The 14,823-nt window shown below is 36.2% G+C and overlaps 1 protein-coding gene across 1 annotated transcript; it reads right to left on the bottom strand.

The window, feature by feature from the left end:
- Nucleotides 1-2,171: 2,171 nt before the first annotated feature.
- Nucleotides 2,172-5,393, bottom strand: LOC126549863 (uncharacterized). Its single transcript, XM_050200254.1, has one exon. It carries the CDS (start codon nucleotides 5,391-5,393, stop codon nucleotides 2,172-2,174), a length of 3,222 nt encoding a protein of 1,073 aa, XP_050056211.1.
- Between the last annotated feature and the right edge of the window lie 9,430 nt (nucleotides 5,394-14,823).

Below are 14,823 nucleotides of genomic sequence, written 5' to 3'. Positions count from 1 at the left end.
AATACATAAAATAATAAAACAAATGACACATATGGTGTCCCAACGAAATTAGAAATGGAGTTAGAGTAGCTAATGACTAAATATTTAATAAATGGTAGCTCATTTTAAGACTATATAAAAAATTGAGATTCAGGAGCAACGTTTTGGGGGTAAGCATTCAACCAACGAGTAAACTAGTGGGGTTGTTAAGAGTCCAAGACGCTATTGGGTGGGTAACACTACTATTTTAGCAACCGGTCGAGTGATTTGGCCATGACATGTTAACAATCGCACAACACGTACGACGCCGTCGTTACCTGGTAGTACTTCGAGAATGCGCCCAAGGCGCCATGCCAACGGTGGAGACTGATTATCGATTATTACTACCATGTCATTGACCTTGACATTGGGTACTTCAGTAGCCCATTTAGATCTCCCTTGAAGTGAAGTCAGGTATTCGGTTGACCAACGTCGCCAGAATGCTTGATGGCATTGGTCGAGCAACTTCCAACGTTGAGTTAAGTTGACACGTGATTCGAATGATACTCGGGGAGGTACAGCTAACAGAGGCTGACCGATTAAGAAATGTCCAGGGGACAAGTATTCGAGGTCAGTTGGTCCGTGGTTAGTGGGGTCAATGGTCTCGAATTAAGTACTGCCTCGACACGTGTGAGCAGGGTAGTAAACTCTTCATATGTAAGTACATGGGTACCCATGGTACGGATTAATAATCGTTTGGTCGACCGGACCGCAGCTTCCCATAGGCCGCCAAAATGTGGCGCACTCGGGGGGTTAAAATGCCATTGGCATGATGCGCGCGCTTGTGAAATCGCGCATTGACCGTCCGGACTGTTAATCAATAACTGTAATGTTTATCCGCACCGATAAAGTTAGTGCCGCAGTCCGAAAAAATTTCAGACGGTAAGCCTCGTCGTGCGACGAACCTGTCAAAGGCGGCGAGGAATGCCTCCGTTGACAACTCTGTGACCACTTCTAAGTGAACGGCTTTCACAGAAAAACATATGAAGACGGCAATATAAACTTTATATACGCGAGATTTTCGTAGTCGCACTTCACGCATTTGGAGTGGACCAGCGTAGTCAACCACTACTCTCGCGAACGGCCTACTTTGCTGGACTCGTGCGGCTGGTAAGTCTGCCATTATAGGTTGCGGCGGTTTAGCATCAAAACGCACGCAAATCGGACATGCGCGGGTGACAGAGTGTATAAACAGATTTAATCGACACGATCCAGAATTCGCGCGATATAAGAGCCGTCATTATCCGCGGGCCAGCATGACACGAGATCTTGTGCCATCGGCGGCATAGCATACACAAATGTGACTGTTTCGCTAATAGCATGGGGTGTTGGAACCGTAATTTAAGTTAGAATACCGCAGTCGTCCTCCGACGCGGATCACCCCAAATGGATCAAAAACGGACGGTAGTCTAGACAGGTGTTTCGATGATACACGTGTCGACGTCGATAGCTCGTGTGTTAATGTTTATAGAAGCACTGTTGTGACATAATGACCAGTTTACGAATGGAATCGTCGAGTTCTATGCGCTGTAATGCCTTGACAGGTGCCCGAGAATGTTTCTTACAAGCTTAAGAAAACGATAAATGTAGGCGACTACGCGAACCAGTCGGTCATATGACGAGAATTTGTCATACCATTCGGAGGGCAGTTCAGTACTGAGCACTAGGACTGCGGGACGCGTCTCAGGTAGATCGGGTATCGGGATCGAAGGTACAGTTACGTCCCAGGTAGCTGTGTCATCGTGTATGAACCGGGGACCTTGCCAGTATAGCGATAGATAGTGGACAAGTGGCAACACTGATGGCAGGACGCCGCGCGAAGCGCAATCTGCGGGGTTCTCCTCCGACCTTATATGGAGCCATCGACAGTCAGGCATTAAAGTAATGATTTGATGGACGCGATTGGAGACATATACTTTGAATGAGGTGTGCGGATTTTTCAACCATGATAACACGATGGCAGAATCACTCCATGCATACAAACCGACAATGTTTAGGTATGATTTAAGGTTGTTTGAATCCGATTCATCCATCGAGATAGCAATAACGCGGCGTTCAGCTCCAACCTAGGAATCGATAAACTTTTAATTGGTGCCAGCTTCGTTTTAGTCCCGACGAGGAAAATGGACGAGTCAGAGTCATGGTCTAACATTTTATGTATAAAAAACAGCAGCGTAACCGTGTTGGGAAGCATCACAAAATCCTAGCAACAGACACGGCGATCCACGACGGGAATTGAAATGACGAGGCACCTTCAGGTCGTTCAGTGATGGCAAGTCCGATACAAACGATTCCCAGTCCCGCGAAATGTCATGAGGAAGAGGGTCATCCCATGACACTTTCGCCGACCATGTGCGTTGCATTATGCATTTACCGTGAAAGGTTGCTGGTGCGAACAGTCCTAACGGATCGTAGATCCTCGCGATCATGGACAGCAATCCCCTTTTCGTACAGATGACCGGCCATAAATTGAGGCGAAGGGCGCACGAAAACGAATCGTCGGTCGGACGCCACTGAAGACCCAGTACCTTTATTCCGCTGTCATCGTCGGCGTCAAACGGATGTGGATAGCTCACACAATGGTCGACAGGCACGGCGTTTAAAACGTCGGGTTCGTTACTGGACCATTTTTTTAATTCTAGCCCTGCACGACTTAGAATTGAGATTAGGTCAGATTGTAGTTTCAGAACGTCGGTAGTGGAATCAGCGCCGGCACACACATCATCGACGTACGTCTGATTTAACAACGCGTCACGAACGTCGTCGTAATCAGTACAATCGTTAAGGGCGATTGCTTTAAGGACGCGAAGCGCTAAAAATGGGGCACAGTTTGTCCCGTATGTCACTGTGTCGAGCTCGTACTCGATAAGCTTTTCGAACGGAGACGACCGCCAAAACACGTGCTGAAGTGTACGGTACTCTGGTAGGACCAATATTTGGCGATACATCTTGCAGATGTCTGCCGTGAATACTCGTTTTGGCACACGAAAACGGGTCAATACATCGACGATGTCTTGTTGCAATTTGGGGCCCTGCAGCAAGCATTCGTTTAGTGACGGTCCTCGCGATCCTTTTGCGGACGCGTCAAAAACAACGCGGATTTTGTTATCACCATCTGCAGGTCGATATACGGCGTGGTGTGGTATAAAATATGTCCCGGGCGTTTTCGCCACCGACATATGACCCAATGTCAAGTATTCGGACATGAAATTGGAGTATAATTCTTGTAGTTTAGGGTCTTTAGATAGTCGTTTTTCGAGATTTTCGAAGCGCTTAATCGCGTGTTCACGGGAGCCTGGAAAAGTTAACGTAGACATGGCTGTGCGCGTCGGTAATGGCACGGAGAATCGTCCAGACGGCAGTCGCTTGTACTCCGCCACGAATACTTCCTCACATCGGCCATCCTCAGTGAACGAAGGCGGCGGCATCGCGGGTTCTTCAGCACGCCAAAACTTCTCAATCAGATTTTCAACTGAGACGGTTAGAGACACAGGGAGCGATGCGTGGCAGTCGACAGTAGTTTGGAGCACCGGCCCAATCAGAATCCATCCAAAGATGGAGCCGAACGCTGTGGGTAGATCGGCAGCTACAGTGACCTTCCGGCCGTCTACTATCTGCGCGAACAAGTCAGCGCCCAATAGCACATCAACGGGAGAAGCAATATTAAACGTCGGATCCGCAAGGGCCAAATTTGCGAATCGATCCTTGACGCTGGTATCTAAAGATCGACGCGGCATATTGGACGTGATCGCTGGCAGTACCCACGCCTTTGTTTTCAATTGTGGTTCTTCAGCGAACCGTGGTTGGATGACGCAATCGACCGTACCTCGGACATCAGCGACTGCTGTACCGGATAGGCCACTGATCGGTGCTGTCCAGTTTTTCAGCCGGAGTCCTAATCGGGCAGAACAGGACACAGTTATGGCACTTATTTGAGATGCGGAATCGACGATGGCCCGGACCGTTTGCCATGTGCCACAACGGTCACGAATGTGAACGAGAGCGGTGCCCAATAACACAGCTGCTGAATCGTCAGTTCTGGATGGCATTGATGCAGCATACAAGGACGCGTCACCGCTAGATGGGGCGCTATCTGACTGGCGACGTGTGGAAAACCCATGAAGTAGCGTATGGTGTTTCCTGGAACAAGTTTCACAGCGGAGTCTTGAGTGACATTTGTTGGCCCAATGATTGGTCGACAAGCACGTGTAGCACACACCGTTTTCACGCGCCCAGTTGTTGCGGTCCTCGACCGACAACGACGCGAACTTCCGACAGTCAGTAATGGTATGCTTTCCACGACAATTCGGACAGGAATCGTTCTTGGAGCTCGATGGCTTCGAAATAACTAACGATGTAGTAGTTGACTTGAACGGAACCCTCTTAACGAGCGCGCTGCTTTGTGATGTGGACTGTGGTCGATTATTGGACCTTTTCTGATGGTCTCCAGCTATCTCCAAGATCGCCACACGGGACTGTACGAAAGTGAGCAATTCAGTCACCGACGGAAACTCCGAAGGAGTGGACGACTCAAACAATTTGCGTGTAGATGCCGGGAGACACCGAAAGGCCATGGAAAACACTATGAATGATCCGAGGTCTTTGATCTTCAGTGCATTTAACAGCGCAATATTCTCGGAAAAGGTCGATACAAAATTATTGAGATCGGATAATGTCTCTTGCGACGACATCGGGGCGTTGAGCAATTTGTCGATCAACCCATTTGCGACTAGTCGCGGGCGATGAAAACGTGCTGATAACGTGGACCACGCGAGGTCGTAATTGTCAGCAGACACGGGTATATTGCGTATGGCATCAGCTGCGGGACCTTGCAGACATCCGATCAAATGTTGCATTTTATCAATTTTCGGTATGTCGGTCCTATCGCCAACGAGTGCGGAGAACCGATCGCGGAACGTCGGCCAGTAATTAAAATCACCATTGAACGACGGTAACGGGATTTCAGGTAATCTAGATGCTGACTTAAATGGTGGGTCGCTAGCTTGTTTTTGTTCACCTGGAATACCTTTAGCATTTTTGAAGTCATTGAAATTGCCCTGCATGGCGATTGCCGTAGTGGCATTGATAATAGAGAGCACTTCGGCTGGCAATTCGGCCGAATATTCGATTTCGGCGTTTATTTCCAGCAGACTGTCTAACACATCATTGTCCGCTGCTTCGAACTGTTTCCACAGATCATCCAGTGTCGAAGCCGCTACATGTAGTTCATCCATAAGATTAGGATCATCTTTAGCGCGTTTAGCGAGGCTGTTAATTGAACGAATTTTTTTGACGGCAATAGTGCGTTTAGTGTCAGCTCTAGTAATAAGACGTCTGACGCGTTTGATTTCCTTTTCTTCTGTTGTCTCGACCATGTTGACCGTTGTGTGAATGTGACGCGAAATCACTGGAAAAGATTTGCAATAATCGAACGAAGACAGAAATGTAATTACCTAAGGGATAAATTAAGCACCTATCACGAATCGGGTATAACCTGTAAAAGCTGAAAATGCGCGCTATGCCACTGTATATATTATATATATTAAATGATAATCCTATAGGATAATAATAAATAATATTTAGATTACCTAATGCACTAATAAATAATAATTAGATGAATAATAATTTAATATTACGAATGCGACATTAATATCGATCTAAATAAATTATTGAAAATCAAAATTATAGCTAAAATACTCGCTGAATTATGAATAGTATGGAGGGTCACTCGTTGATTGAATATACTCGAAACCAGAACGCTAATTGAATAATAAAAGAAAACCACGCTCTGCTACCAAATGTTGCGCCGGAATAGTTCTTACACGTTTTTTAGCAGTGGACTACTCCGACTCGCATACCTAGTTTCGAAAGGGTGACCAGAAATGTTATATAATATGACGTGATATGTGTGAGTTATAATAACCAACAATTTGTTATTAATGAATGTTGCGCAAATGCGTTTTATAATAATAGGGGCTATATAGTATATACAATCAAAGAATAATACAAACAATAATAAATAGTATACGGGCGCCCAAAAAGTAATAAAAAATAGAATAATGATTATATGAACAAATAATAATAATATTATGATCCGTTGATCAATACGTAAACAAATGATACGTGATAAATGATAATACAAATACTGATGATAATGGAAATTGATCGGAACTGGTACGAGCTGCAGTGTCGCCAACAGGAATCGACCGAAAACGGAAATCCCGCGCCGAGAGCTTTCGCGTTGACGTATACGGCGATATGCGCACTTCAAATAGTGTAAAGTACTATGGCACACGGTAGTCTCGACACGTATATGGCACTATCGGAATGGGCACTCACGCCACACGACCGACACGCAACGCAAATATATATAACGGCACCGTAAAACCGCCGAATCGCTGCGAATGCGAAAGGAGCCAAAACGTCGACACACGCGCAAGAGTGCAAAAGAATAGGCTAATAACGTTCTGAAAGAACGAATAACCAATACACTGGTAACGACACGTAGACGTACGAAATAGCGATCGACTGGTACGTGTCGGATAGTTTTCTCACGTGCACGCAAAAAACGGTCGTTGCGTGTATTCACGTACACTAATGCGTAAAAACGGCCTAATCGGCGGATGCGAAATTGCTAACCCGAGAGCAACCCGTAGACTTGGTAGGGCATGTGTGTGGTATTATGTCGCAAAGGTCAAAGCCATATCAGCGATTACGACGACGACAGTGACGAAGGTCGTCGAGGCCTTTGTCGTGATCTAGCTGGACTTTGACCCGGATAATCTCTCGGAGCGAGAATATGTGGCGCGAAGTATGCAGTTCAAACAATAGGCCATAGCAAATAAATAAATTAATCATGATAACATATTTATTTGCATCTGATTTACATATAGGAAAAACGACTAATATATAATGATTTAACCAGTCATTAAACATATATGAATTAAGTACTATTTTATATATACCTAATACTATGTTAATGTTATATTGTTTAATTTTTCTACAATTATTAAATTGCACTTTTTTATAATACCTTTAGGTCGTATTCGTATACTTACACTAAAATATTAAAATACTTTTATCTAGAACACATTCATATTAAAACTTTAGAAATTAAAAGTTATTTAAAATTTGGATTATACTTCCAGTTACAGTAACTTTGAACTATATTTATACATAATTTTCGCCAAGTTTGTTTAAGTCGAGTATAAGTTAATTTTCATCTTAAATATAATTACAGTGAACCAACTATCTTGTTTTGAAAGATTAAAACTTTGAAATGCAAAATTACATTTTTATTTTCATGATTATATTAATTAATATTTCAAAGAACCTTATATGTATTTAGTTTAAAGTTTAAATTGATATCCGCTTTAGATTTTCAGATTTTCATATGTAAATTTAAATGGGTAATACTATAATAAAAAATTTATTTTCTTTCAATCTTTTTTTTCGTGATAATTTTCTTCTTCAGTCGATTATTAAAGGTTGAAATTTAAGCATAATAACAGATCTAAAACTATAATTATTTTTAAAAATGTACCTACACAGAATATCTAAATATAGATTTTTATTCTATCAATCTATTAGAAAAAATATAGAGCGTAAAGGTTTTGAAATAAATTTTTTTTGGTTCTTTTCAGTTTATTTATAATATATTCATTTAAATGAGTGTTATTATAATATAACCCAAATCGCTCTAAAACATTCCCTGATGGCAGCCGAAGAATATTACAATTAATTATCCCTCGCGAGACATCTATTTTTTATTCAACATTTTTAAGCTAATGAGTTACCTTAATTTAAACCGTTTATACATGGGAAAACATAATCATAGCACTGATAGTATTTAATATCAAGGGATTAACTGCTATAACAATATTATAAAGTATTTTATTATTTTAATTTTAATTTTAAGTGTAGTTATAATTAATATACTTCAATTATTATATAATGCAACATGCTTATCTCATAATGATATAGAAAATATGAAATAATAATTTTAATTTATTTTTTCACTGCAGTAGAAGAGAAAATAGAAAGAAGAAGTAAGACATATAACATAATGTAAAACGTTTTCCATTCAATTGTTGGGAGGTTTATACAATGTATAGAACAAAAATCTAATTGTTTGTATTTTACGTCTTAAATTCTAAGTGGGACAAGAGAGACTAGAGAGTTATTATATGTAGGTACTACCGTATTAGTCTAAGCTCAAAAATATTTTATATATAATATATATAAAATATATCAATATATCATAGGCGTGCGCAGGCTTTAATTTCAAATGCAGCATACAGAATAAAGCAGCCCATTTTTTACAATATGCCGAATAAATGTCGAATGGCCAAACTTATTAATAGTATGATATAATATAGACAAGGGCGGATACAGTGGTCCTAAACGGGAGGGGGGGGGGGGGCAATTTGTTAGTCAACTAAAAAAAAGGTCATCATTTATTTCATAAGAAAAAAATTACAAATGGAATATATGATATTTTTCTGTGAACGGTGGGGGGGGGATTGCTCCCATATATAGATAGGCTGTGTTATTGTTATATTTCAATTCGTTATTTTTAATAGGTACTTATTTGTTGTAAACTAAGTACAATTGTTCAAAGTAGGTATCAATTATCTAATGGAAAAATTGGATCAGATCCATTTTATCTGCAACTATTAAATAATTAATTAGCTTGGCCGGCCTACCACTGATTATAATTACGCGGCTATAACTTACATTGTCATGGCCCACAGGCCATTTAATCATTTTAATCGACCTAAAAAAATTTTCAGATGCATCACACAAACCTTCTACTTCGCCTACATATGTGTGCATGCCTATGATATAAACATATAATTATATATATTTAGTACAAAGTACTTAATCAGATTTTAAAAGTTTTCTGTTTCGATCGAAAATTGAACTGTACAATTTGTACTTGAAATAGTTAATTAAAAAAAAAAATAAAGAGCATAAATTAACAATAAGCTGCAGCACTCCTATTTTTAACATCTTGACTGTTATTGCCTTGCAAACCGAACTTTGGTTAGCTAAGTTATTTTACGAATGTAATGATTTCAGATTTAAGACATCCACCCATTGGCCATTATTGGTTTTGATATTTACGCTTGGATATGCATTTTAATATCTACCTAAAATGGTGAATATATTATTCATGGTTCCTGATTCTTTAAATGAAAAAAAAATATAATAAACCAACATGGCAAGTATTTAGAGTTTTAACACCAGACATTTATGTATACTTTTTTTTAATTGTTTTTAATTTGATCATAATAATATACGAATGACAGTGATGTTTTTTTATTACGGTGTATAGTAATGCATTAATTCAAAACAAATTTTCATTTGTAGGTATTTGTTATATCCCTGCAGGCGATTCAACAATTTAGAAAAAAAAATATATATATTACTAAAGTTTACATACAAATACTCGTATTTTTATACAACACACTGGTCGTCCACAGTATTTAAAAAAAATTCAAGTGGTAGACAAAAGATCTGAAAGTACCACGACTCTGTGGTGTATAATCCGTAATTATTGTTTGTTATGCAACTGATCATTAATATTTAATGTTATGATTCATAATAAGTCGTTACCGAGATACCTTGAAGGCTTGAAAAGATACTATATAGTATGTACTATATTTCGTATAAACATAAACAATTTTCATTATAAATATAACCTAGTATTAATTTTAAAAATAACCTAATTTTATATTGCTACTCATAAAAAATATACTTTGCATCATTCAAAAAAAAAAATTTAAAACCTTATCTGAAATTGCTGTACTGTGTACCTATTGTATATCTAATAAGTAATAAAGTAGGAATAATCAATATTAAGGTACAAGTAAAGGTACTCTTTTGATTGTGGCTTAAATCGAATTGTCTGGAAGTCCAGTAGCTTACTTCATAAAGTAATCAGCTAATTTAAAACAATAAGTATGGTAATACCATGGTAAGTTATGTAGTAAGAGGGAAGGCAAGAGCGACTTCTATTAAAATTAATGTTCACCCTTTATTGTAGATACCCTATTTGAATATTTTGTGGAATGTTGATTAAATTAATTCTTATAATCTTATAATTACATTTATAAAATTAATTAAAATCTGAAAACTAAAACTTTTATTTTAATACTAGGTACTGTAAGTGTGAGGCATGAGCAACATTTAATAGTTATCAAATATCCAAACATATTGAAAGGTATGATGTAATAGAATCCGAATTATGATTAATTAACAAGAGCGGCACTCTAATCAGTAATAAGGCTCGGATTTATATGTAAATACATATTTTTAGTGTGACTTGATAAATTAATTTAGGTAAGTGATAAATTCATTTCAAGAGATTTCCAATGAAATGAACTATAGTTTATTTTACATATTTTTACATATTTTGCTATAAGTACATATTTTTACATATTTATCAATAATTCCATTTTTTCCTACATATTTCGACAATCTGTTCATTTACAATTAATAATTATTAGTAATCAGTATAATCACCGCTTAATAACAATAAGTACACCAAGTACTAATAGAAAGATCAAAGTAACAATTTTTATTTGATTTAATCAATCTATACTATACTACTAGATGTGTAAAAATAGTTGGATTCGCTGAGTTATACACTAATGTCACTAACCATTATTGCAACGTACTGCCATCGAGTGCGTGAGTTGAAAAAATCATATAATCTATATAGTATCCTAATAAATTAAAGTCTACCTGCTACTCGTGGAACAGACAACAGTATAATATAGGTACGGGTTATGGTTAAAAAAAAAATGAATGAATGCCGCAGACGTTGCGATCTTGTAATGGGAAAAAAAATGGTCTCTATAAAAATTACGAGACGGAATACACATTCAAGTGAGTATATAGACTCGACAAGTTTTCCACCGCCGTAAACTTCGAAATCGGAGCGTATAATAATTTATCTTATACCTAAACCTAATATAATACATACATTTTCTAATAATCATTCGAAGGTCATTGTGAAAAATTCACATATATTTATTTAGATATACCTAGTGGCTAGTATACATAAAAGTGGAAACACTCTTAATAAAATTAACTTATGAAAAAGGTATACAAAGTTAAGTGATAGTTTTAATAGTTTTTTGAGTAGGTAAATTGACAGTAATGATGAATTTACTGGTGACTGAAATTCTAATTGATCGATTCGGTGATTTTGATAGCTATTTTGCTGAATATAATATAACGTGCAGAATTCAATAAAAATATGTTTAATGGTAATATAAACCCTGCAAGAGGTGCATAAACTTTCTGGATTACTTAAAAAGGAAGGTCCAATGAATGATGTATTGTTTTATTTCATTAAGTTAAGTGAAATAAGACAACTATTCTCATTTCTCGATGCCATTTGAAGTGTCCATTAGGTTATTATACCTCTAGGCTCCAAGCGTAATGATTTGACAAAGATGTGATTGTGTAAATATTGAATATATCTAATTCATTTATGGTATCCTGTTCGCACCAATCCAGTTAGAGTGACCGACTAAGAATTCAAAATATTCTCATTTTAATGATTAAAACAACTAAAAATGCATGTTCGACGACCGTGAATTACTGATACATTATTATAAGAAATACATCGAAATATTCACGGGAAAAATAAATTTATATTTGTACTACTTATATATATTTTGTTTTTATTATATCTTTATATATTATATTATATTATATATACATAAACTATAATTTTGATTATATGATAAAAGTGATTGAGAATTTTTCTATTTTTGGGAAAAAGCGGAGATCCTCCTAAGGGAAATATAAAGTTAACCTTGAACTATAATCTAAAACCTGCCCACCCACCCATCCACCCGTGGACGCATAGGAAAATTGTCCAGAAAGCGAACATTGCTCTTTAAATTATAATGCTTTGTGCATTATGATGATTTGCTGTGTAACTAAAAAAATTTACAGAAGTGTAGAAAATAAAACAATCTCTTTATTCTGACGATATTATCATATTCGACCAGTGTCAGACTCCAGGGAGGTAGTGTCTACAAGGAACGCGTCTGCAACACCGCACGTTTGCTCTGCAACCTGCAGAAAATGCCGGAACCCATTTTTTAGTTGTTATTTTTTCAAACGAATAGATGTTGTTTTATTCAGAACTAAAGTTTTGAATGGAAAAAATCTCGAAAACTGCACTGCGTGAGGATAATTTCATTTGAATGTAAAAAGTTGATGCCGTTTCAAACGCTACAGTGTGGGCGTACGCCGTACATACATATTTATATAATATTATGAGTTATACTGCAGTGTAGGAGGAATGTTAGAAAAACACAAATTCTATATTTATCTCCGAAAAAAAATATGTGAGTTTCGAGTTCTTGTGTTATTATTATTATTGTATATTATTACAGCGATCTAAATTTCGAGTTGTTCGTCTCCACATTTCGTGGTAACCACTTTATATAAACCGGGCGATTGGCTACCTATTTATTCGTACCAGACTATATCATATCATTACAGATACACAATAGCCGATACATAAAAACATCGTCTATCGGTCACTACATCGAAGTTAAACCCATTCACGTTCAATAATAATAAAAATAATTCTCGGCGGCTGCGGTGGCGGTAAAGCAATATTATCATTATATTCCGCAGGTACACGTATGACATATACATCAACATCAACCGGAGACGAACGTCGTGTCAATTTTTTTTTCAAACCAAACAATTATTATGACAATAACAATATACCTATTATCGTAACAAGAAAAATTCCGTCCGCCGACCGACTGTTTTTTTTTCGTCGTCTGCACACATGATTTTATTCGATTTTTTTTTTTTTGATTTTATTATTATTATTTTGAAACTCGTACCGCCGCCGTCGCCGCTGCGACTAATCGAGTTATACACACAATATTATTATGATATTGCAGTAGTTTTATTATATTATTATCTTAACAGTTTATTATACATTGCGCTAAAACGTTCAATACTCTGATCGAAAAATACGTGTCGTGCGCGAGTACGTGTAGATGTTCTATTCTATATATTTCTATATCTATTTGTGCTGTCCAGACGATAAAAACCGATCGTGCGGAATGTCGGCGTCGCGTCGTGTTTGCTATTTATCGTCGCGCGATAGGGACTTATAATATGCGCTCTGCACAAGACTCGGTATAAGTATTCAAGTGTATGTATACGCCATACAGTATACGTTTAATATTATTACATGTGTAATTGAACGGGTTTGCGATCTGCGGTCGTTCTAAACTTCTCGTGGCTGTTTTTTTTAAAAAAAAAGGTTGTACAAGTTTAATGTCCTTACGAATAATGTTTTAGAACTACTATATAATAGAATAACGAATACTGTAATTCAAATATAAATTACATAATGTAATTTAATCCAAATTTAAAATTAAAATGTCTATATAAAAAATTATACTTTTATTTTTTAGATTTTTTAGTGTCAGCATGGACTACTTATGAGGAACAGTTCGCTATACATTTCCAAACCTTAATATGAAAATTGCATATTTTGAATACATTTTTAACTGCAAAAAGATTCGAAAATTTTCATCATTTCGAGAAATGTCGTCAACATTTTAACCCTTGAATACTTATAAAAGAAAATTGTAACTATGTATCTTAAATATTTTTATACATATAATATTTGTAAAACAATTTATGAGGAATATTTTATGTGATTTTCAAGTTCTAAAAATAATTCAAAAGAATAGAAAATTGTATCATGTATAGAAATTGGTAGTAGGTATAACAATTAATATAAAAGTACTTATGGTTATTCGCTTTTTAATCAATAAAATTAACAAAATATCAAAAACCATTTAAGGATAAATAGTTATTTTATGGGTGAGTATATATGTAATGTCGTAAAAGTTTAAACTTAAAATAATTATAAAAAATTATTTGACATACCGATAAACTTTTTTTTTTAATTGGTCTAAAAACTTGTACGTAATTTATTCAATTTTAAAATATTAGATACAAAAAGAAATTATTTTATGAATTTCGTTAAAATTCTAAATTTAATTGTTTATACAAAATGTTATGTTCGTTTATTTTATTTATTTATTTACAATATTTTTTATTAGCGTATAAATAACTTACGAGGAACCTTATATACAATTGTCACAATTTTATCGACATTTATAAAAAAAATAATAAAAATTCTATTAATATCTCAAAAAGAACTAGAATATTTTGATAATTATAATATGTATAGTACCTTTTTTTCAGTTTTAAACCGACGACTCCGTAGGAACTGTGCTTTTGCATTACTTCCATTACTTTCACGAATGGGTATGCATAGTACCTCTAAATTATAATATTAACGTTTGGTAAAAAATTCAAATATCTACATTTATTTGTTAGTTTTGAGTTACACCAAAAAAACCTAATTTTGACGAAAACTAAATTTATACTAAAATTCCCGGGTTTTCTTAATTTCTGATTTATTTTTTAAAATACTGGTTTTTAAGTACAAACTAGATCATTTACTAATTAAATACGATTGATTAAGATTCCATAATACTGTACCTTATTGAAGTAACGATCTAATTAGTAAACAATATACTTTCATACATAATGGATCATTAAAATCGAGACAGGTGTGTTTAATGAAACCTAAAGCATGGCGACTTTTCCCATAAATTGTATTGATATATGGGCACTAAAGAATAAATCAGTTGACTTGACAATATCTAGATATCGTATTTGAATAACAGAGTGGAGATATTATCTGCTAACATGTTTGTGTGTAAATTTTTTAAAACA

The sequence above is a fragment of the Aphis gossypii genome, chromosome 2 (genome assembly GCF_020184175.1).
Source record: "Aphis gossypii isolate Hap1 chromosome 2, ASM2018417v2, whole genome shotgun sequence".
Classification (NCBI taxonomy): Eukaryota; Metazoa; Arthropoda; class Insecta; order Hemiptera; family Aphididae; genus Aphis; species Aphis gossypii.
This window is presented reverse-complemented; position numbering and strand designations above follow the sequence as displayed.

What these genes read in the sequence shown, in the direction of transcription:
- LOC126549863 (XM_050200254.1), bottom strand. Translation starts at nt 5,393, where the DNA reads ATGGTCGAGACAACAGAAGAAAAGGAAATCAAACGCGTCAGACGTCTT.